The 24,775-nt window shown below is 37.4% G+C and overlaps 2 protein-coding genes across 2 annotated transcripts; both read left to right on the forward strand.

Annotated features, from left to right (window-relative positions):
* Nucleotides 1-694: 694 nt before the first annotated feature.
* Nucleotides 695-17,232, forward strand: LOC122169933 (terminal uridylyltransferase 7-like; the record flags this gene model as incomplete). The annotated part of the gene is made up of 19 exons (XM_042836461.1): nucleotides 695-826; nucleotides 1,618-1,798; nucleotides 2,168-3,303; nucleotides 3,429-3,579; nucleotides 4,241-4,327; nucleotides 5,475-5,575; nucleotides 6,095-6,152; nucleotides 6,847-6,950; nucleotides 7,987-8,076; nucleotides 8,166-8,279; nucleotides 8,387-8,464; nucleotides 9,026-9,203; nucleotides 10,424-10,471; nucleotides 10,578-10,669; nucleotides 11,120-11,235; nucleotides 12,674-12,996; nucleotides 14,685-14,758; nucleotides 14,914-14,977; nucleotides 16,145-17,232. Coding segments are annotated over 19 exons (3,195 nt in total), but the record flags the coding sequence as incomplete, so codon positions are not given.
* Nucleotides 17,233-19,628: 2,396 nt separating this feature from the next.
* ISCA1 (iron-sulfur cluster assembly 1) lies at nucleotides 19,629-24,454 on the forward strand. The gene is made up of 4 exons (XM_042836459.1): nucleotides 19,629-19,745; nucleotides 20,404-20,457; nucleotides 22,104-22,209; nucleotides 24,012-24,454. Exons 1-4 carry the CDS (start codon nucleotides 19,665-19,667, stop codon nucleotides 24,158-24,160), a joined length of 390 nt encoding a protein of 129 aa, XP_042692393.1. The 5' UTR covers nucleotides 19,629-19,664; the 3' UTR covers nucleotides 24,161-24,454.
* The last annotated feature ends 321 nt before the right edge of the window (nucleotides 24,455-24,775 follow it).

Here is a 24,775-nt window from a genome sequence, read left to right on the forward strand (position 1 = left end):
TTCGGCACGGTGAAGGAGTAAGGTAATTGAATAATGCAGTGCATAACAATCTACTTCCTTATTTCTTCAGCCTTTCTTCCATACCCTTGATAGCTCTGAATTAATACAGCTATATCGCAAAACAATGTCTTGAACTTTGACATCTGGGTTTCTAATGGAAGTGTGGACTACAGTTCAGGAGCACATTTGGGCATTGGGATCAGGCTGTTATGGGTAGAAACCAATTCTCTAGGACACTATTCAGGTGTTACATCCGTGGCATTTTTGTTCATACAGTCACTTGTAAGATTTAATTAACATTTAATGTGGATGTCCTAGTTTCCATAACTAATTACACAGGCCTTGCAATTAACAATTTCCTTTGCTACATGACTGACTCTTTCCCAGAGTATCTTCACTCTCTGCACTAAATGTGAGAAAAAGTCCTATACAGTATGACTGTATAATTAAAATACATATACTTGAGCAGGATGCTAAGCAAGTGAATGCAGGATGCTATTCACTTTCAAATGCAGTGCTCCTCAAGAGCTTTTTTTAGGGAAGTTTAGGGATAAGAGGGAAGCAGGTTGGGATTATCTTCTAGGGCCAGAGAAAGCTGATTTTAAACTTTGTTCTAGTTTGGCTTATTATCCTGGAAAGAATGCTTTAAACTGCATGTAATGTTAATTTTTGTTTCTTTTTCTATCTTCTTTAGATTGAAGGTTTCTCATTAAACAAATTAACTAATTTCCATCTTAAAGAAGTTGAGAATGATGTTGTGATTTGGGAACATAACCCTGTTGACAATGCTGATTTGCCACAAGAAACTTCCCCTACAAGGGACAAGGTGTGAAATATTTAACATTCCTTTTGTAGTCGTGTAGTAGTTTTTACTGTTCTTGGGGGGGGAAAAAAAACTTATATTTTTGCTCTGGTTTTGATGTTTCAAAACCAAAAGAGGAAATGGAAGATTACATAATTGCTTCATACAAAGCTTGCTATGCTTATCCCTAAGTACCCAGAAGCTGACAGGTATTACTTCAAGTCTCTTTGATAAGGCCCTGGGTTTTAATCTGTTAAGGGAGAAAATATAGACTTTGAATTTATTATTTATATATATATATTTATTTATAGAATTTGAAATTTATTTCAAATTAAATCAAGTGTATGATTGTATTTCATCTTAGTTTTGAACTATTCTTACACATCTTTTATTTCACAACTACTCTGCAACCCCTAGTGTTGTTCTCTAATGACATTTTGCAGCAGTTAGCAATAAAATTTAGAATCTGTAATCTATTTTGTGCTGTTTCCTTGGAAATTTGTAAATTATAACAAAGACACATAACCAATTGCTATTAATCATTGACACTATTCTTCAGCTATTGCTGAGTCTTTTATTTTGATGTCTTATAATAAGAGCTTATGGTATCTCATCCTTTTTTGCAGGTGTTGCAATTGCTGTGTTACAGAAGTAGTTATGAATTTTATAATATCACTTTACAGATAGGACATGAAGAAATCAAACTAAATGATATTGTTTGCAAATGCATGTTCTACATAAGCAGATTTTTTTTTTACGATCTGAATATCTGTATATGCATTAAATATTAAGGGTTTTTTTTCTGTAATTGACAGGTTCCCTTAGTATTTGATTCAGTACAGAAATGTTCAGCACCTGTAGGGCAACTTTGGGTAGAACTGCTTCGTTTCTATGCCTTGGAGTTCAATATGGCTGATTTGGTTATTAGCATACGACTGAAAGAAATAGTGTCGCGTGAATTGAAGGACTGGCCTAAAAAGCGCATAGCTGTGGAAGGTATGTTGTATCAACAGACTTCATAGAACTGTTGCCATTAACTTTCCAGGGTATTGTCTTTGCTGTTGAGATAAAGTGCAATAACTTTGGATTTTTTAGCTTTGAACTGCTATTCCCAGCAGTGTTGTAGAATGTTTTTAAAAAAATCAGTTTGGGGTGGTGTTATCAGAAGCAATGTGAATGATGTAGCTGGCCTTAAAAAAAATAAAATAAATTGTCTTCAGTTGTATTCATACGTTCCTAGGCAAATGTTCCTAGGCATTTTAGTGTAACTAACAATACTATATTTGAATTTTTTGAAGTATCTAAGTATATTACTTTTTTAAAAGTTAACCTCTGCACTGCTGGCTTACTTTTTCTTTCTACTAGACCCATATTCGGTCAAAAGGAATGTTGCAAGAACTCTGAACAGCCAGCTAATGTACGAATACATTCTTCACTGCTTGAGAGCAACTTACAAGTATTTTGCTTTACCTCACAAAAAACCTGTGAAATTGAGAAAAAAGTCCCTTCCAAATGCCAACGAGGAGGAGTCTGTAAAGCTGGACAATGGAAGTGACAGTGTAAAGCCTGACAATTCTGAGTTGCAAAATGTCAGTGGTATAATTAACACTGCAGTAGTGGAAGGTTACGTAATTGAAACTACAGATATTCCTCAGGTACATGGAACTTTTCCTTCAAAGGTGTGTGATGGCTCAGAGAGCGTGACAGAAGAAGAACTGGCTGATGATACAAGTCATTTGGGAATTGTTCAAGAAGATTCAGACTGCATAGTTGAAGAGGTTATTTCTGGAGATAATGAGGGCTTTAAACCAAGTTGTGAAGAGATGGAGAGTGGAAATGAGGAGGAGGAGGAAGAAGAAGAAGAACAAGAGCAAGAAACAAGATGGAATAATATCTTGTCTACTGATCAGGGAATAGATGAAGACAGTGATGGTGGAGATCTCCCTGTAACAATGACAGATCATGATATAGAGACATGCAGTACTTCAGACTTGGAAGGTTTTCAAATAACAGCATTTACAGAGAGTGATGAGTTTGGCTTGGAGTGCACGGGCATAATGGATAACAAGATCGATGCTGATGAGGAGAGTACTGAAGGTACTGATGAACTCGAGGAATCCCCCCAGAAGTTCATACATTCAACAAAGAATCAACTGGCTGAAGTGATTAACTCAGAGGAGGAGGAAGAGGAGGAAGAATTGAGTCTTCTAAACCAGGCAGCATGTGGTGGTATCCTAACAACCAAAGGTGAACTAGACAATATATACCCTGGATCTGGAGATGAGAATGCCCTGTCGGAGGAAGATGATGATTTGTCCATCATTAATAAATATGAAGAAAACCGTTTCAAAGACAACATTCACGGATCTCTGAGGATCAGTTTCAGTCAAGAGGATCTTACTGAGAAGGGAGATCTTTGTGAAGAGAATGCAGTGGTAGAAAAGTGTTTAGAATCTGAACTCTTTTATGAATTTAGTAAACAAGCTTTTACAAAAGGCAAGGTAAGCGAGCTTTAACAGAATGTGCACATGTTGTTTATGCTCTCTGATTAGTTATATGAAAGTACTGTTCAACTTCGTTAAGGGGTTATGCTTTTTGAAACCAATTTTGCTTTCTGTTCATGCAGTCTCCTACAGTAGTGTGTAGCTTGTGCAAACGGGAAGGTCACTTAAAACGAGATTGTCCAGAAGACTTCAAGAAAATTGAGCTGGACCCACTGCCACCTCTGACACCCAAGTTTTCAGTTATTCTAGATCAAGTTTGTGTCCAGTGTTACCGTAAGTTTTTCTCCTTTACATGCTATTATGGGGAAGAAAAAAAAGAAAAACAATTGCAAAAATCAATGACACAACCAGAAGCTATTATTATAAAGGTGTCTAGTTTATTTGCTGCACTGGCTACAGTATGACTGTACTTTATAAGATTTGTAAGAATACGGTAGGACTGTGTCTAGAGTTTATATCTTGAGAAATAAAAAATATTTAGGTTTGCCTCTGTGGCAATGGCTGTCTGACAACTAGTTTAGGAATCTTAATATAAATCTAAGAGTTTGTTTTATGGTGGAGTGTTTTGACTGGTGCTTTTACATTAAAAATTCAAGTAACGATTCTCAACAAGACTTCAGTGTTCTTGAAAAATTCAAATCAGAATACTGTTTTATAACACTTCTCCACTTTTGTTCTTTTCAGAGTGGCCCAACTTTCTTCCTTTCTCTCTCGCCATTTCTGACCAGACAAAATGCATTATTTGTCTAATTAATGTTTTTCTTTGAACAGGTATTTCCCTTCTACTTCATCCTTGTTATCGTTCCCTCACATTTGAATCTTCTGCTTTTCTCTCCCCCTTACTATGCTCCCCTCCCTTTTTCATTTCAATCTTTGTTGTTGACTCTTTTTACAGATCAGTTTACCTTAACTGTTTGTTTGTTCATTTTTAAAGAGGATTTTGCTCCAAATATTATAGAGGATCAGGCTCGGGAACATATAAGACAAAACCTGGAAAACTTCATTAGACTGGAATTCCCAGGTGATTAAGTTCTGCCTTTATATTCATGCTTTGATGTGTTCATATTTAAGTGTTTTCCAAGAAAACATGTCAAGTCAGCATAATAAACATTTTAGTTTTGAGCATTTGATCTGTATTGTTGTTTATTGTATATCTTCTGTTACAATGGTCATATTATTAACATATCTTAATGTCTCAGTTTTGTGTATGATGCCCTGGACTTTCTTCCTGTTGATATGAATTTTACTTCTTTTAACAAAGAAGAAAGACTTGAAAACTAGGTTAGTTGTGTGGTTTGTTTGCTTAAAGAAACTAAGAAAAGCAATAGCTTCCCCATAGATTTTATTTTAACCCTTCTGTGACTTTATCATGCATAAGAATGCATCTGTACAAAGGAACAAGGGCAAGTTAAAGAGAAAATAAAAGCAGTAGGACAGTTTCAAGACAGCTGTTTTAGCTTCATTCATTAACCAGGCTTCTCATTATATCTCCTTTAAAAAAAAAAAAAAAAAAAAGGCTTTTTTGTTTTTAAGAATTCTGGTAGGGGTCTTGATTTCAAGGTTAAAGAACAATTTTTTAGTTTACATGCATGTTTCTGTGTTTTCATCACTACTCTCTTTATACTTACCAAGACATGGAAAACTTGGTAATGCCTCAAAGTTTGTCTGTCTGTCTATATGTATGTGCACTTGCATACATACATTAGTCTATATGTTTGCATATATATACTTCTTTAAATTTCTTATAGGGACAAAAGCATTTGATCCATAATGTTCCTGCTACAGATTATCGGCATTGAAATGTTTTTAAATTTTGGCTTTTTCTCGGATCTTGGCTGTATTAAACTGTTGTTTTCTTTCTGGATTCTTTTATATGTAGGACTTGGACTTCAGAGGTGCCTTATCTCAAAGATCTCTTGTAGAAAGCAATCCTATTTTAATCTGGTTTCAGTCCTGGCCCGAATGCTTAACTTGGGAACACCAAATTTGCTTCTGTCAGACTTCTCACTTTAGCTAATAAAAGCAGAGATCATTTTGAATTTGATAGGAACTAAGTTTTAAAGTAACATAAAAATCACTAGTGTTTTCATGCCTGTATTAAAAAGCATGCAGTGGTTTCAAGCTTTTGTTTGTTAACATGTGATTATAACCCATCACATCTCTTACAGGAACAAAGCTGAATTTGTTTGGCTCCTCAAAAAATGGCTTTGGTTTCAAACAAAGTGATCTTGATATCTGTATGACGATGGATGGGTTGGAAACTGCTGAGGTAGTTTGACAAGATTTTTTTTCCAGTGAATGCAAACTTTGTACTGTATGTATGTTGTAGCTTTATGAAAGCTTTTCAGATAGAGGAAAACACAAGTAGGTGTGACAAAAGAAGGTGGCGTTACCTTTTTTTGTTACTGATCTGTGCATGAGTTTAAGAACCTCAGTTCTTCATAAACAGTTTTCTTCTGAATTAGGGTGCTAGCATAATTTCTAGTATTAGCTGTGCAGATAAATAACATTTTTTTTAGCACGAGCAACGATGAATGGGAAACAGTGGAACATGAAATGAGTCTTTCATGTATAAAACAAAACTTTTAAAAAGCCTGTATTGAGGTACTGTCTGTCTAGTGCTGAGGTTACAAGTGCTATTTTGAAACAATTTCTGGTGTATACCTAATTGTTTTATATGAAACCCAGTTACGTAACTTTAAACTTAAATAGCAACTAATAAAAGATTTGTTTGAACACTTGTAGCAGGTATTATTTGAGTTTTGACTTTTTTTTCTTACTGTCTTAGGGACTTGATTGTATCAAAATTATTGAAGATTTAGCAAAAGTTCTCAAGAAACAGTCAGGTAATTAAACATTGAAATAAGTTATTCTGTTTATGGCTTCAGTTGATACGTGAAAATTTTGGGCCCTGTAGATGGAAAGTCATGAAATTGTTGTATGAGTTTAATATTGATAACTAAGAGATTATGTTGTGGACTTTTGTATTTATTTATATGTGTAGGTTTCTGAGTTATAAAACTGCAACTGAATTGGGCAGATTCATAACCTTAATGTGTAAAAATGAGCCTTAAGTTGAAGGTTGAGGCTTCATGTTAGTAGCTGTATTGTATTTTTGCATTTAGTGCCTAGTAGTGTAATGATAAAAGGTAGCCTAATACAAGCTTGAAGTAGTCCTGCTTGATCTACAAGAGAAACAGTTTTACAGTGCTTGTGTTGGTTTATCTCGCATGACTTTAACATAGAGTGAATCGTAAACAACCTCCTAAGTTTATTTTGCTGTTACATTTGGACTAATCTTTGTTTCATTGAGGGGGGAGGGCATAACTATATTTGTATATGTAATATGTAGTATTCATAATTCAAAGTGTTTGGCAAATGCCTGAAGTCATTTAATAATCATGTATTACTGATACAATTTTGATATCAACTAAGATTTTATTGTGTAGCATTCTTATTACAGTTTGGGATTATTTGGAGAGTATTCCATACTGTTATGACTGTATTGTAGACATTTAGTAATGAAATATTTCCTCCTAGGTCTACGAAATGTCTTGCCTATAACAACTGCTAAAGTCCCAATTGTCAAATTTTTCCATGTCAGAAGTGGTCTTGAAGTAGACATCAGTTTATATAACACTCTGGTAAGGTTATCTGGTTTTTAGCAATAAAATGCGGGGCTGCTTCTTGGGAATGAAATAATTGTTTTGTCTAGGTTCAATTATAAGTGGTTCCAGTTCTACTCCAGTTTTAAATTTCCAAGCACAGATGAGTTATTTTTGACGTGGTGCAATCAATTGTGCAATCAAGACTTCAGTGTTAATACATCTGTAAGACAAGATAGTAGTTCTTCAGTAATGATAAGTGATAGTGTTTAATTCTTTCTGTGAAACAGACAATAATATAACTTCACAATTCCCATCACAAGTCATACTTAGCTTTTGAGGCTTGGGATAGTAACAGGAATCCAGCTTGCCTGGACTAGAATGCAACACAATTTAGAAAAAAGTCATTGGCCAAATATTTTAAAAAGAAGTATCATTTGTTTTTTTCCGATGTTTTGTACATCAATAGGCAGCTCCTTGCAGCATTGAAGGAAAGTGAGTTTTAGAGCCAAGCATTAAGCTTTCTGAAGCTTCTGTATGAGTCTGAGGGGAGCCCAAGTAGAGAAGGATACCTCAACTACAAAATCTAAAAGTGTGTACTTGAAGTTTTGCATCCCCATGGGTAATTTGATAGCTCTCACTTTTCTGGAATGAAATCTCTTAATTCAAGAATTAACCTCCTACCATATATTTTGAAAATGCAGTAATAGATGAATACTTCACTTTCTGAAGTAGTGTTCTGTGAATTCTGCTTTATAGCAACTCTGAGAAGCATGAGTTGTTTGTTAGCCTTTCAGTAGAGTAGTAGTGATAACCTCACTGTTGAATGTTTCCTTTCTCAATATACATTCTACTATGCGGGGCTTAACTGTTGAGCTCACAGCTCTACAGGCTGTTAACACAAACTCAGTAAGTAAATTAAAATTGAAGAAGTATGCATGTGAACTCTGAATCTACAGTGCTCTGAATCATTCGTTGTCTTCTCTTGACTAAAAACATTTTATGTGTTTTCAGCTCATTCCCTCAACTTCTTCAGACCTCCTTTATTTCATATATGGATTTCTTATTTTCATAGGCCTTGCATAATACAAGACTTCTTTCATCATATGCAGCCATTGATCCTCGAGTGAAATATCTGTGCTATACGATGAAAGTTTTTACAAAGGTGAGTTTTTTGGGCATTCAGGATGAGGTAGTACCTGCACCATGAGGTGATGATCATAAAAAAAATGTAATTTGTGTTCCTTTTTGTAGATGTGCGACATTGGAGATGCATCTCGTGGTAGCCTTTCTTCTTATGCGTATACTCTTATGGTGCTTTATTTTCTTCAACAGAGAAATCCACCTGTCATCCCTGTTCTTCAAGAGGTACAGTATATCAATAAAGAAACCAGTACCTGTACACAGTATTGATCAGAAGAATGTTAGTGTTGTTCTTAAAGGCTTTTCTATTGAATTTAATACTATGTTTTCAGATCTACAAAGAACCAAAAAAGCCTGAAATTTTAGTTGATGGTTGGAACGTTTATTTCTTTGATAAGATAGAAGAGTTGGTGAGTAAAAAATGAAAAAGAATTCATTTTAAGAAATGTTCTCAGACATGTTGATTGAACACAGTAGTGGAACTGAAGTAGCTACTGCTTTATAAATTGAAATGTGAACTTTTAAGAACATGGTTCTATTCAACCCAGCAGTGCAAGCATCTGTACATTGAAAAAGAAGCAAACAAAAAAAATCCACTGCATAACCTGAAAAAAGTAGTTTTAAAATAAATTGCTTTCAGATGTTGATGATGATTAATCATTATGTGCATCACGTTACTGAGCAGAGAATTTCTTTTAAATATTAATTACGCTTATGGCCATAGTAGGTTAAACCTATTGAATAATTTGGAATTAAGTGAGCATTTACAGTGAATTAATAAAGGCAAAACCTGATGTTAAAAGTTCTGTTGAAGTTTAAAGACATGCTATTATAAAATCAATAATTGGGTTCTTAGTGGCAGTTTAGAAAGAAAGTATCCTGGAGTAACTGGATTGTGTTGGATTTGAAAGTTATTAAGTTATTCTCTCCAGTGTAAGTGTAGAAAATAAACATATTTCTGTCATTTTCAGCCAGTTGTTTGGCCTGACTTTGGCAAAAACACTGAATCTGTAGGGCAACTGTGGCTGGGACTTCTTCGTTTTTACACTGAAGACTTTGATTTTAAAGAGCATGTCATCTGCATTAGGAGAAAGAACCTGCTTACAACTTTCAAGAAGCAGTGGACATCCAAATACATTGTTATTGAAGGTAAAATCACATAATGTACATCCCTATATGGAATTTCTTTAATGTCCACATGAAAAACTTGGTCATTCTGTGTTGGCTTATTTAGTTTTCTGTTAATAGATTACAAGTTGCTATTTTGTTACATTTTAAGTCTTCATAAAATTCCCATTCATTTTCAGTGGAGCTAAAAATTATTCTTTTTCTTCCCACCTGCAAAAAAGCTGCAAAGCAGAAATCATACTTGTGAGATTTTCCCACTAATAGTAAGGTTAGCAGAGTTCATATTTGAATGACCATTTTAATGTTGTATATGTATTACACTGTTAACGCTAAGATCTCTATTAGGAAAATGCAGTGATACATTTTAGAAATGTTCCATAAGTCATTTTCTGGGCCAAGTGACTTTCACAGAAAGAACTTCTACTGTCTTGCCCCACATACAACTTAAGCATATTCTTTTATAGAACCACAGAATATTCCGATTTGGAATGATAGGGATCACAGAGCCCAGTTTCTGGCTCCAGATAGGACCTACCAGAATTCAAGCCCTATCTCTGAGAGCATTCTCCTTATGCTTCTTGAACTCTGGCAGGCTGGGGCCATGACCATTGCTCTGGGGAGCAGATTCCAGGGTTTGACCACCCTCCAGTGAAGAACATTTTCCTTATCCCCAACCTGACCTTCTCCTGATGCAGTTCCATGCCGTTTCCTCAGGTCCTATTGCTGTCACCAGAGAGAAGAGATCATCATCTGCCCCTCTGCTCCCCTCATGAGGAAGCTGTAGGTCGCCATGAGGCCTCTCTTTTGTCTCTTCTTCTCCAGACTGAAGAATCGAAGGGACCTTTGTCACTTCTCATACACTTTGCCCACCAGGCTGTTCATCACCTTTATAGCTCTCCTTTTGACATTCCCTTGTAGCTTTATGTTCTTATATTGCAGTGCACAAACCTGCACACAGTGCTCGAGGTGATGCTGCAAAAGTACAGAGCAGAGTGGAACAATTCCTTCCCTTGACTGTCAATCTATACTGTGCCTAATGCGCCTGGGGCTGCTTCATTCACTTTTCATCTCACTAACGTGATCCTTTGTCCATGAAGTTAATTTATTTTCCAGAAATTCACAAACAGTTTAATTTTAGTGCATTAATTCTGTTTTCAAAACAGTTGTCTTGGGTTGTTTGTGTGTGTATGTGTGTATATATGTGCATATAAATATTTATATCTCTAATGCTTTCCATACAGACCCCTTCGATTTGAACCACAATCTTGGAGCTGGATTATCAAGAAAAAGTAAGTTTCCTGTTGAAAAACTTGGATATTAAGTGACAATTCTTGTTTTACTGGCTTGTTTGATGTTCACATGATGTTTTCTCTTTTTTTGTGTGTGTTTCCCTAGTGACAAACTTTATAATGAAAGCTTTTATAAACGGCAGAAGAGTATTTGGTACTCCTGTAAAAATATTTCCTAAGGAATATCCATCAAAAATGGTAAGCTGCTCCTAAGGGCATCATATGCATGTTTTTCATTGTGTAACTCACTTTTAAGAACATGGTTGTGGTCTCTTAATGCTTTTCTTAATTTCAGCAGTGCTCTTATAAATCCTTGAACTGTTATTACTGAGTACTTTTTTTCATATTGTTTGCCTATAAAATGTGGGGGCATACAAAATACTGATCAAGGGAGATATTCATTATGTAGGCTTTTAGACAGTTCAGCCTCCTTCAGAAAAGCTTAGGGTTTTTTAAGACTGGTTTAAGAAAGAATGTTGCACACCTGGTAGTCAGCCGGCTGCCTGTGGGGAAGAGCAAGCAGTGGACGATTTTATCTCGTTAGATCTGTCAGGACTGTACATAAGCAAAATTTCAACAACTTACTTATCTGTTTTGATTGCCCAGTGTATGAACTTGTAATTTATATGCATCTTTCTTTTTTTTCAGGAGTACTTCTTTGATCCAGAGGTACTGACAGAAGGAGAATTGGCACCAAATGATAGATGCTGCAGAATTTGTGGTAAAATTGGCCATTTCATGAAAGATTGTCCTATGAGAAGAAAGTGAGTATAGTTTTGGGATCTCTGTGATCTATTTCCTTAGAAGGAAGATTAGAACAGGGATGCTAAAGCTGTGCATTCACAGCTATATTCCATACGGCATTCCACAAAGCAGAAATCAATTAAATTCTGCATTTATGAAAATAAGTGGTATAAGACTGATGTTTCTTCAGTCCTTTGTCCAGCCATTGCAATAGGAGATGCTCTTTATGACAGGTACACTAGTTGGCTGTCTTCTGGGGATCTCTTCTCTTGCATTCATTTGGTTTCATAAGCACTACATAGGAGGATTAATGAGTATTGATAATGCCTGGATGAGATTTGAAGTCACAGTTGTGTTCATCTTGTAGCTTCTTGCCAAATTAGTGTCTGTGCCCTTTTTAGTAATTGCTCCTTCATTTTACCTGCCTTTCTCTGTACTTTCTGTCACTGTACTACCTCCTTCTTAAAGTATTCACATTAGACTAACACAAAGTACGTAGCTGGAGGCACGCCATAGTTTTACTCAGCACAAAAAAAAAGTCCTTTCTGTATTGTTCTTGATATGTTACCTGATGATGCAGATATTCTGGTAAACTTCTTGGCTACTACTGTTAGTCAGTTTTTCTTTTCTTGTTTGTATTGGAGTGGGGGTTTTGTTTGTTGGGGTTTTTTTTTTTAGTAATTCTTTAAAATGATTCCAAGATACTTCAGGTCTATTTTTAGGTCTAATTGCCAGCTTTCCTTTGTATATTGTATAGCCATGGTCTAGATTATTTTTGCCAGGATGCATTATTTACAATTTATCTATGGTGAAGTTTGTCTGCTATCATTTTGTCAGTTTATTCAGTTTTGTGAGTTTGAAGAAGTTTTCTTGTCATTTGTGCTGCATCTGACTGAGCAAAGGAGTCTGTTAGCATCAGACACTGATTGTTTCTTCTCCAGTTCATAAATAAACAAGTAAAATGAAACCAGATCAGTAATGGCACCCAGGTCCTCACTGATACGTCTTTAAGTCACTTTGAATGCTAGAAGCATCTTCCTTTATACGTGATTTGTAGAGAGAGTGAATATATGCCATTTTGGAAGAAAGGTAGATTTCTCCTGGAATGGTACAAGAAGTAGAATGAGAGCTCTATTTTTATGTGCTAGAATTTAATTTGGTGTCCTTTTTCTTCCACTGTCATTGCAGCTCCAGCAACAAGATCTTCACGTTGATGCATTCGTATTTTAGAGGGGAAAAAAAAATAGAATTTCAGCTGTATTGTAATCAAATTGTGAAGTTAATAATATGTATATCATAACAGTGTAGAACTGTTTCTTAAAAGAGCCAAAGGCATTTAACTTTATTTAACCCACTGAAGAAATACATGGAGTCCATTTATAGGCTATATGCAGTGTTTGTGTTTTTATCTTTAATGTATATAAGACATATGAAATCTGCAGCCTTTTCCTCTTGCAGACTGAGGCGACGACGTGATTATGAAGATAGTAAAAACCAGAGGTACACAGAAAACAAAGAGAAAAGCAAAGAGGACAAAGAAATACAGAACAGAACAACAGAAAAAGAAAGCTCTGTCAAGGAGGGGAAATTGCATCTATTTACACCTCAGAAGAGCAAAGTAGCAAGGGGAATAGTGGAAACTGGAAAAGAACGGTCTCCCAGGCAATCAGCAGAGAAGTGGAAGCGACAAGAAGACAGAGAGTTAAAAGAAAAGCGTTGTTTTATCTGTGGAAGAGAAGGTCACATTAAAAAGGAATGCCCACAGTATAAGGTAGCTGCAGGTATGAAACTCATCAAGCTGAGTAGTTTAAGCAGAACTTATGGTTACAAAGTTCATTAACGGCTAAATATTTTTCCTTTGAATGGCATTCACATAAATGCCAACTTTTTAAAAATAGAATCAGACATGATCAGTTTCCCCTTTACTTTCACCTATCTTTCAAAACTGTTGTGTCCTGAGAATTGAGATGGTTTCTCTTAGCAGGCCAGGAGGTAACAGTAGAAAGTGGAGAGTGCCTACTGTGTTGAAATTGCTTCTGTTGTCTTCACTGCTATTGTTGGCTAACATTTCAATATACAGCTTCTATTTCAGCACCTGGTAATAGCAGTAAAAGCTTATAGCTCCTTCCCATCATGTAAAATAGACCTCTTTCATAAGGACCTCAAGATCACTGAAAATAAATTGCTCAGATAAAATATTTTGAATGGGAAGAAATAAAGAATGTTCTTCCTAACTCAGTAAGATGGTCGATAAAATAATCTGCCTTATTTTTCTTAGAGTTATTTTGCAACTTCGAGTTAAATAAAATTTAAAAAAAAGCACATGAAACTACAGTAATTGCCTGAAGATAGAACTTGACTGACAGACTTGAAAACAGTGAACTGCTAAGCAGTATCTAAGTCATCCTTCACATTAGACAGATCTCTAGTCATCTTTATTGTAGGAAAATCACTCTAATAAAAATGCAACTTCTTGGCATGGTGCATGGTACTTTCAGCTAGCTTACAAACGAACACAGTATTACAGTTTCCCCCTAAGTCTAGAAGCATTTATATACACACTACAGAAAAAAGCTGTACAGTTTGCTCATTACTTGACATCTCAAAATGAAGTACAGGAATCCTTTGCATACACAGTTTCAAATAATCTCTACTAGAAAAATGTTCTTTCTGGCTCAGATAGGGAAACTCTTTTAGCCAGATGTTTTTGATAGAATAAGGCATAAAGTTGCACTACCAGAATACTGGAAGCAGTAAGAAAATGGTTGCAAATGTGCTCAGAATTTTAAGGATATTTGCAAATGTTCTTAATTGATTACTAATAGAATTGGGTGGATGAAAAAGATGTTTATAAAGAGAAGCCACATTTTATTAGGCTTTTGAGAGTTTGAAGATGCATGTCAAGTCTAAACTTAACTTTTGAATTTATCTTTGAGCATTTTTTGCCAAGATTATGTTTGCCATCATACTGAGTTTGCTGAGTTGAAAAGGAATATACTTGACTGTTTTGTGGTTGCTGAGGGGAATTATGGGTATTTTGGGAATCAGTATATTTGTAGAGAAGGAGAATTGATCTAGGGTGGACTTTTTGCTTGTCTGGTGCCTGAAGTGTTCTCTGTAGTTCTCTGGGCCCAAGAGGTTTTGTGACTTACTGTGCTATACACAAACACTTTGTGGGACCTTGATCAACTCACTTAACCCAATATCATCATTCATTTTCTGAAGGTTCCTGTCTCCTTGTATAGGTTTGGGAATCGGGGTTTCTAGCTTAAACACTTAACTATGGATGCATCTCATTTCATTGTGCCCATTTTTCTATATGATATAAAGGCGGAAAACAGAAATGTCTTAAGTTCTCTGTGCTATGAAGATAGAATGCAAGTATCTTTCTAGTTTTTGTACCTTAGGATATCTGAGATGAAAAGTAGTTTCAAAATAGTAAGTCTTTGCTATATTACAACTTTTTCAGGAGGTTCAAAACCAGAAATGTTGTGTGGATCCCCTTTACCTCCAACTGCCAAACATGCTGGTCGATTAAATCAGGTAAATGTTAAGTGCTCTTTTTCCTGGATCTCTTTAAATATTCTGAAACCCTTGTAAAGGAACTTAAAGCTGTTCTTACTTAAGCTTTCAAGGAGAACATGTGTAATATGTAATTCAGTTTTTTAGGTTCATCAGTATATGTATGTTGTTTATAGGGAATGGTTACACATGAAGAAAAAAAGAAACAAAAAGGAAAAGTACTTTTGAGTCCCCAGACAGGTTTGTATCTCTTTCTTTCAATTCAGAAATTCAGTGTGAAAGCATGCATTTTCACCTTACTTTCTCAGTCTGTATGGAAACTCTGCCTAACTTGCTAAACGCAGCAGCAGTCTGAATAGGTTGCCAGATAATTCTGAAACCACCTTTTCTTTCTTTTTTTTTTTTTTAAGCTGGAAAAGCGCATTTTTTTATTCGTGTTTTGGGAACAAAACTTATAAGGCATGTCAATTCTGTCAGCCATTTGTTCTTTATTTAACTCTGATAGATTTATTTTGCAGAAGGATCTGGTGTTTTATCAATCTCTCTCTTCTCTCCCTCTGTTTTGGCATACATGGGGTTCTGTGTTTCTCTTCAGGAGCAACATGTGGAGCACTTTCTTGTGAGGCTTCCTCAGAATAATCATCTAGAATTCCACATGATCAGCTAACTTAAGAGAGACTATGAAAGCACATCCTTTGATCTGTCAAAATGCGAGAAAGTTAAAATTACACTTACAAGTAGCAGACAGACGATGACATAAAGGCCTTTGTATACGCTCTCTGGATCAGAGACATTTTGTGCACTGTGTTAGATGCATGGTTGCCACTGCAGCTTCCTTACAGAAATTTCACACATTTAACTTGTTAACTGTCACAATGAAGATTTTTCAAGTAACTGTTTTTTTGTTTTTTAATTACTTTGAGTTTTGTGTGCAAGTGCAAACCATTTAGCAGCTTGGGTTTTTCCATGGAATACATAGATCTCTTCTGGGGCATCTGAAGGGAGATTTGAGAAGTCTTAGCAAACTGCTATTAAATATCTCTGTAGGTTTTCAGTTTTATGTGGGGTGGGGAAAAAAGTCAAGACTTCTTTGAAGCTGAGTTTGGGAAATTAAAAAAAAAAAAAAAGCAGTTTGTCCCCAGGCATTTATTTGGAAAAAAAGTAATCTCTTCTGTATTATAATATTTCCTACTGTCCTCTAGCAGCTGATATTATAAAGTTGATCTTGTGTGCTTTCGTTGCAGTTCAACTTAACAGTAATTTCTTCTTGTTTTACTTTTGTTTGTTTGTTTCTGTCTATGGTGGTGGTAGTGGTGGTTATTGGGTTGGGATTTCTTTGTGTTTTGTTTTGATTTGAAACCTTTAAGCTTTTAAAGTGTGATGCTTTTTTTCCCCCCCTGATCTCAGGCAGCCTTTCCAATAGATATATGACTCAGGGAAAAGCCTCACAGAAGAGGACCCAGCAAGAATCATGAGGGATATGAAGCACTGTTAAATTGCAATACAGTTGCAATTTACTTCATTCTTATACTTAAAAACTTACTTTGGCTAAAGCATCTGGATTCACAGGACAGCAGCATAAATAATCTTCAACTTAAAACACCCATGTTTCTTTAACCTTACTTTAGATTGCTAATAAAGGATTTTAATATGGTGTCATACCATAGACCCCTTGCTCCTAAATAGATTGTCTGAGCATTTTAATAGAAAGCCATGATGTTTTGTATTTGTTTACTAGGTAAATCATATAGATAAATGCAGGTACTGAAAATGGACCAAGGTTTTGTCATTCAGCCTGAGCATTTTAAAATGCACTAAAATTGTTGCAGGCCAAATAAATGTATTTTCTTCAAAATATGATTTTTTTGAAGGAGCAAATATTATTTATATATGTTGATTGTTAATGAATATTTGTGTAAAAGTGTTTGAAATGCTTGTAGACTGTGCTTGCAAACAGGTTTTTGTGGTGTTTTTATTTTCCCCGTGTAGAGGACTGAAAACACAGTCACTAGTAAACATATGTTAAAGCTGTCTCTGCAGTAAAGCAGTACCAGTGAGATTTTTAGTTTTTTGCCCCTTTGATTTTATGAAATTTAATTTGCTGCTGTGCTTGTGTATAAGGAAGGAGAAGAGAGGGAAAAAAAAAGAAAAAAAAAAAAAAGAAAAAAGAAAAAGAGACAACTAAGAAACAGGTCAGTCCTGTTTGATGCTGCTAAGAATCTTTTTCATTATCTTGGGGATACAGACATAACTGCTTTATGGAATAGAGAAATGATATATGGCATCTGGGGAAAACACATGTGCATTTTCATAAAATGTGAATGGGATCCTTGGACCAGCCAAGAATTTAAGTAGGTTTATCAACTTGAGCTTTACTTGAAGTCCTTCCAGAGCTGGTAGTGTACTCTGTCTTGTTCAGGAAATAATTACATGGTAAAATTGAAACCACTGTTATTTATGACTTTGAAATAAATAAATAAAATCAAAATCCAGAATTACGTTTCTGTATTTCTTCTTAAGTTGTACCTTTCAGTATTCCTGACTTAAATGTGGAATGAATCATTAATTTATTGGAATGATCTGTTTAATAAAATGCTATGCTTTTTTTTTTTTCCTTCACCTGTTTTTCGCTAAATGTGAAGGTTAGAATTTCCAAAGTGACCTTAGGAAGCTAACTCCTATTTTTTTTTTTCTTCATCAACATGAAGCTAGCTATCTTTATATTTCTAGATGTTTTATCTTTCTCCCAAAAGATGTTGTTTTTCTTTACCTATTTCCAATCTTAGCCAGCTTCACAAATGGGAAACCATTCCAATTTTGTTCTCTATAGCATGTTATTCATATAATTTCAAGCATTTTTTTTCCCTGAGATTTTCTTCTATACTTCCACATTCATACCCACAAAATTCACATGCAGGACATTTGTATGCCTCATATATATTTTATTTAGCCTTCTGTTCTGTTGATGAGAACAAAATGTATACACCTCTAAGAGACTACAGCATAATGTTATAGATAGAAGATATTTTTAAAACTAAATAAATCACATTTATGCTACTCAGCACCTTCGCATTGAGATATTTTTTAGTTTTATAGTGAAGCTTTCAAGTGTGAGATTTCTAAAGTCAGTTCTAAATCCTACAGATTACACTTCCAACCTCCAACTCACTCTGAAAATACCTCTTACTTCTGTGGAAACTACAGCAAAGAGTACATTAGCACTGTTTGATAGAGAAATTCTCAGTTACAAAACACTCTTGTCAAAAGTCACTGTCATTAGCTGTGCATTTTCATTGGCAAGTAGGGTTTTGTTGCCACGCTTATAAAGATGTGCACCAGCAAAGGTGGCTTGCTGTTGTCACTGCTGAAATACACCGCATGCCTCACCGTGCTCACTTCCACTGCCTGGTCTCCATAAACATTCAGCAAGCACTGCTGAATGTCAGTGGGTGCATTTTTCTGCATGAAGGATTTCAGTCACACACCTTTATGCAAGGGGGTAAAGCAAACAGTACTGACAGAAAAACTGGTTGCATTTGCACGCTTGCTTCCAGCTTGTACATAACAAGTGTTGCTGACTAAGGCCTCAGGCTCATAGAGCGTCTAAGGCCTTCCATCTCTGAGATCACCAATTCCAACATCAACCCATCAGCAGTATGCCCAATAACCATGTCCCTGTGTCTTAGTTTGAGCTGGGATGGAGCTCTTCAGAGCACCTGGTTCTAGGAGAAAAACTGATAGCACACTGATACTTATAGTTGCTGCTAAGCAGTGTTGCACAGAGCCAAGGCCATTCCCAGCAAAGATCCCAAGGATCTGGGAAGGTGCAGAATCAGGACAGCTGACTCAAACTGGACAGAGGATTATTTTGTAGTGTATAACCTCGTGGAAGGAGTTTTGAAGGCTATGAAAATTCATCACTGCTTTTGCTGTTCAGGGGTCTAGCTGAGCGTAGGTCGGAGGGTGGTGGAGGCCTGTGCAGCACGTCTTGTACATGCTCATGTATACATAAATATATGTGTATATAGTCATAAGCGTTATCCTTTTCTCTATCTTAGTGAACAGTTCGATTTCAAACTACTTTCTTTTTTTCCAGTTCTCTCTATCCTTTTGGGAAGGGGGCAGTGGGCAGATGAATGCCTGGTGCTCAGTCATCTGCTGGATAAAAGCACAATACCCTCAGTACCACATCCACACGATTCTTAAATACCCCCAGGGACAGTGTCTACCATCCCCCTAAGCAGCTCATTGCAACATCTCACCACTCTTTCAGAGAAGAATCATCCAGCTTGAACCTCCGCTGGTGCACCTTGAGGTCATTCCCTCTCATCCTGTTGCTATTATCTGGGAAAAAAGGGTGACCTATGCTTTACTACAGACTCCTCTCAGGGAGTTGTAAAGAGCCCGGCTGACATATTCCACATTTGCAGAGGGCTGTGTACCTGACGCTGGATATTTGGAAGCATTTTTTTTCTCAGAAAGAGTGATCAGGTACTGGCGCAGGCTGCCCCGGTGGCGTTCAAGAAGGGCACAGATGCACTGAAAGCCGCGGCGATGGTGGGTCGACGGCTGGAGTCGGTGATCCCAGAGGTCTTTTTCACAGTGACTCTACGGTTCTGCAGAGACGCCATTCCCTGTTTCCATCGGACTGTATCTGCATCCCCTGGCCGTCGTTCCTGCGGACACGGACGGTGCGGCCCGGCTCCGCGCACAAGCCGCGGAGCCTCCTCCGACACACACCCCACGGGCGCGCGCACGCGGCCTCGGTGCAGCACGGCCGGAGGGGCGGGTCGGAGCGCCTGCCCGTCATTCTCGGCTGCCCAATGAGGGCGGATGGCGGAAGCGCGTCGGGTGGGGCGGGGCGGTGTCGCGGCGTGACGTCGGTGGTGCCCATGGCAGAGGGCAGAGGACGGGGCGGAGGGGCGTGATGGCATCGTCGGTGGTGCGGGCCACGGTGCGCGCGGTCAGCAAGAGGAAGATCCAGGCCACCCGCGCCGCCCTCACCCTGGTCAGTGCCCCGGGCTTAGCGCCTTCGGCCCCCGTTTACACCCCGCGGCGGCGTTCTCGGAGTCGGGCCGGGCGGCGGGGCCTGCTCCCGCGGCGGGCGGCATCGGGGTGACAGCGGGCTCGGAGGCGGCGGGCGGGGCGAGGCCGAGCGCCGCTGGGCCTCCGGGGTGGAAAGGAGAACGAGGGTGCGGGCGCGGGCGGGGGTCGCCGCGCCCGGGGGACCGCGGGCAGCCGGCTGCGGAGCGGCGTCACGGGCTGCGAAGTGCCTGCGTGCCTACAGACAAACGTAAAGACGTTGTGTGCAGAAAGCGAGGAGCGCGCTGCGTGCACAGAGACTGTCTGAAAACGGAAAGCTAGCCCCAGGGGCTTACGTATCGGAGCTGCTGGCTGTGGGGAGGCGGCAGGCACTCTGCTCGGCCCTGCAGTCACGAGGCGCTGCTGAGGTCAGGCAGTGGGTCGGCAGCAGGTGGGCTGGCGATGTGACAGGTGCCGAAGGTGACCGTGCAAATGGGGTGCCGGGATGAAGTGTAAGGCATAACTGTGTTGCACAGTGTCAGAATAGGGCTGTGTGTAACACAGTTCTGTGAAATGCTTGTGCAAGCACTCTCTGCAAGTGAACAAGAAGTAACGATTAGAAATGATGTGTTTTTGTTTTTCAGACCCCGTCAGCCGTCCAGAAGATAAAACAACTTCTTAAAGACCAGCCTGAGCATGTAAGCATACTAGGGCTGTCGTGTTGTGCAGTTGACGGTCACAAAGCACTTCTCACTAACCTGGAAGTCTGAAATAAACACCCAGCAGTTTAGAGATGTTGGGGGCTTTTTTGGACAGAAATGTTTTGTAAGCATTGTTTCTCTATAGAATTAAATGCAGGAGGTAGCTTGCTGTAATGATGTGTCACTGTACAGTTACTTTTGAGATGATAAAATGTGAAACAAAGTTGAGCTTTATTTTTAAGTTATATTTTAATGAAGTCTTTTAATATGGCACAGTGGTGACTTCAGGTGACTTTAGGGCCTTCAACTGTTGCTTTAAGACATTAGTAATCAGTTTTTGTAGGAATGTTCATTATGAGGTATATAGCTGTAATGTTAGATTATTATCTGTTGGTCAAAACATTCATTTTTGTGAGTTGCCAGCATTTCACCAAATAACTGAGCTTTTCAGAGGAAAGCTCAGACTTGCTTTCTAACCACTATGAAAACAAACACTGTCTTTAATTTTGCTTTACAGCAAGTACTATTTCAAGAGAAATATTCTCTCTTAACTTCAGTACAGTGCCCATTGTTTCCTTTTCTTCCTGTACATCTGTAAATAACCAGGCTTTCTCTTCAAAACACAAATGATGGTAAGGAAGCCCTAAGCCTGCAGCTCGGCTGATCAGTCATCCTTGTGTTATAAATAGTGTTCCTGTTTTCCAGCATGCTGCATTGTATCTAGTGTTTCCTGTCGAGAGGTGCTTAGTCAGAGCAGATCACACAGTTTGTCTGAGGTCCCACATGGTGGCATTTGGTAATGTTCTGGTAGATTTTTATTGTAGCACAGGTAATACACAGGTATACAGTGTACTTATGTTTAACTAAGAAATAGTGGTTTGCTGAAAATGGAGTAGGTACTTTTGGAAGTTTATAGTACATGAATGGCTTTCTGATTCTATACCACTTTTTCTTAGCTCCTCACTTGTATGGCTGCTCTTTTTCTCTCAAACATAGAAGGTCATTATGAGAAGCAGTGAGTGATTACAAATACACTGACTGGGTTGGGTTTGACATGGATTAATGTAGTAAGCAAATGGATATATTCGATGTAACGTAGAGTTTGAGTTTTATGGACAAAAGGCAGCAGGAGTAATGAAGAAATCAATTCAAAGTTCTGAAAGAATTTACTTTGAAGTAGTTTTCTGATGGTCATTAGGGAAAGAGTGTAAAAATCTGGCAGGCCAAGGGCAGTTGCTCTCACAGTTTCATAATTAATTATAATAGTCTTAAAATAGTTCCTGAATTAGCATCTGAATGAAGTTTAAATTGAAGTCACAACATTCTGAAATTCTGCTGTCTTTATGAGACTGGGCACTCACAGAAGTAGTAGTTTATTATCACTTCAAAAGTTGTTTTTAAGAACTATTAGAGCTAGGTGCAAAGTAGCAAATATCTGATGCTTACCATTACCTTTATAATCAATTTTGTAAAAGGAAAAGAAATGCACTGAGGTAGTTCACTTCTGTTCTAGTTCTAGGCTTTGGGTATGGAAGAATAGATGTCGTCATTTTGTTATTCCGCCTACTTGTATTGCAAGGTGTTGAAGAACAGGTTTAAAAAAAGTCATGTATGTTTGTGTTTTGTTTTGTTTTTTTTTTCAGGTAGGTGTGAAAGTAGGTGTTCGTACAAGGGGATGCAATGGACTTTCTTATACGCTAGAATATACAAAGTCTAAAGGAGACTCTGATGAAGAAGTAGTTCAAGATGGTGAGTTTCTGCTGCAGTAGAGCAATCTTATGTGGTTAGAAAGGCGGGTTAGAAATTGTTTTGAGTACTAAACTATAACAAGAGGTCCTAGCTTCCTGATACTGGAATTGGTGCTGCATTGGTTTCCATATTGAAGTTATCAGTTAAAACCTGTAGCTCTGCAATCTGTAGTTCAGAGGCTGCTGCGCAGAATGACCAGTGTAGCCAATTGTTCATGCTTTTGGAGGTGGTTAATCCTAGGTATTTAGAGAAAAAAAAAAAATAGAAAAATGCATAAGGAAAGGGATACTTTATCAGCATGCCTAAAACCAGAGTTGGCAAAATAAGGATTTTGTTTTTGAAAAGTCTTCTCTAACGTGTCTTCTTCTTCACTGATCTGTAATTTGTTTCTAATCTGTTCATGCTTTTGATCTTCAAATTGTTTTGTAACAACCATTTCTACAATTTTAACTAAGCATTACTTAGAAAATTGTTTTTGTATGCTGATGGTTAAGCATGCTATCTGATAATTTTGTTGAGAATGCTGTAACAGGTGTATTGCTAAAATATTGAAAGTTCCATAGTTTTGTCCAGCACTCAGAAGACTTTCTTTGTGGTCCTGTAAAATAGGGATTTTTACAGAATCCATATAATGTTTGTTTTCGAGAGGTTTCTAAAATATTCCTCTGGTTTTTCTTTTGTTTTGTCTGAGAATTACTGAATTCTCTTGTATTTACGTCCAGAAAAATGAATCTGGCAGAAAAGTAGGAGATATGCATAAGAATGGGATATTGCAATTATTTCCTTCTAAATAGTATTCTGCTACGCAGAGACCATGTTATAGCTGTGTTATAGATATCTACAACCAACTAATACGTTTCATTCTCTTACAAAAAGAAGTAGTTGGGACAAATGACTAAACTGAACTGGAGCATGTGAGATCGAGACTGCCACGTAATTCTGCAATTGCCTCTTGATTTCAAACTTAACTTGCTTCTGGAGTTACCTCTGCTTGACTCAGAGCTGCTCTGGCTTTATGGAGCTGAAAAAACATTTTCTGGTTTGGATCTTAAGGAAGATAAAAGCAGTTCATGTTTCCCTCAGTCAAGAGAGAGACTTCAAGGTCCAAAAACGGACAGGATTTCAGATGTCTCTGCTTTCTGTTTTGTTTGGCTGCTTCTAGATTGATTTCCACTAAAGGCTTTGACTTTAATATAGCTCTGTACTCACCAGGCTGGTGGTTTTGGATTTCAGCCCAAATTTTTGGCTTTTAGGTAGCAAATGACCACTTCAGGGATCAGGTCTCTAAAATTTTGCATTAGGTTTAGCCTTCTGTGTTAATTGCTATCAAAATTTTCCCTGAAAATCTGTTTGGAGTAACTTCAACTTTTTTGCCTGCGGACTTGTGTTGTTATACCAGTGTGTTTTATTACAGTTTTCACTGTAATAGAGCAGCTTTCTGGCAGTTGCTTATATAACTTAACCAGTTCTCGCTGTTGTTCACTGATGTTATTTCTGTTATCTTCTGCTCTATAAACAGCTAAAGCAACCTACTCACAGCTTTGCATGCCTTAGAAAAGGGATCTCTTTCTGGTTCATAAGATGAACTACTACTAAGACTGTTATTCAGATTTTATAGTAGGATAGAAAGTGCAATGGAAGAGTGTCACAGGTTAAGGAAAAAGAAGCTGTGTTGATGGTCTTCAAATTTTGCTTCTAGAAAACTGAAAGTTAACAATTTCCCTTTCATTTGAAATACAACTCAAAGTAAACGATGAATGATTTTGCTCTGTGTAAATTTGTTTTTCTTTGTTGTCTTCAAGGGGTTAGAGTGTTTATTGAGAAGAAAGCACAGCTGACACTTCTAGGAACTGAAATGGACTATGTAGAAGATAAATTGTCCAGTGAGTTTGTCTTCAATAATCCAAACATTAAAGGAACATGTGGCTGTGGAGAAAGCTTTAACATCTGAAATCTCAGGACTACTTCTTTGACTTTAAACATCACAGGACACTTGCTTTTTGGCTTTCAGAAGTAGATCAGTTTTCTTCAGATCTAGGGTGTGTGAAGTCTGGACACCACTAAGAAAAATAAAATTGAGTCGTGTTGAGTATGTAAATTGTATGTTAAATTGCAGCACTGATGTATTTATGCTGTAACTTGTGATGAGTTGGAATCTATAAGGTAAGAACAGTAAGTGCTATCGTAATGTCACTGTGCTTTTACATGCCAAGGAAATAAAACACTGCTGTTCTTTTCCTTTGCAGTTTTCTTTGTTCACTCAGCTCATTCCCCATCCAAAACTGATGCAATTTGCAAAAGTATGTTGCCAGTATTCTGGCTTGATTTAGGGGAGGAAAAAAAAATAATCACCATTTATAGGTGTTTTATACACACGAGCATACAGTCTTCAGCTTATAAATTCACTGATTATGTAAATGCTTACTTTCCTTTCTTAGATTTCTGATACTTTCATGTTTTTATGTGTAGGTTTTCTGGAACTTACTTTCCTCTAAATCCAGGGAAGTCCAAAAAGAAGTTTGTATATCAGTGTAGTGGTAGGCTGTTGTAGTACTGCTTGTAGAAA

The sequence above is a fragment of the Centrocercus urophasianus genome, unplaced genomic scaffold (assembly GCF_019232065.1).
Source record: "Centrocercus urophasianus isolate 14NV4802_14NV808 unplaced genomic scaffold, USGS_Curo_1.0 seq_608, whole genome shotgun sequence".
Classification (NCBI taxonomy): Eukaryota; Metazoa; Chordata; class Aves; order Galliformes; family Phasianidae; genus Centrocercus; species Centrocercus urophasianus.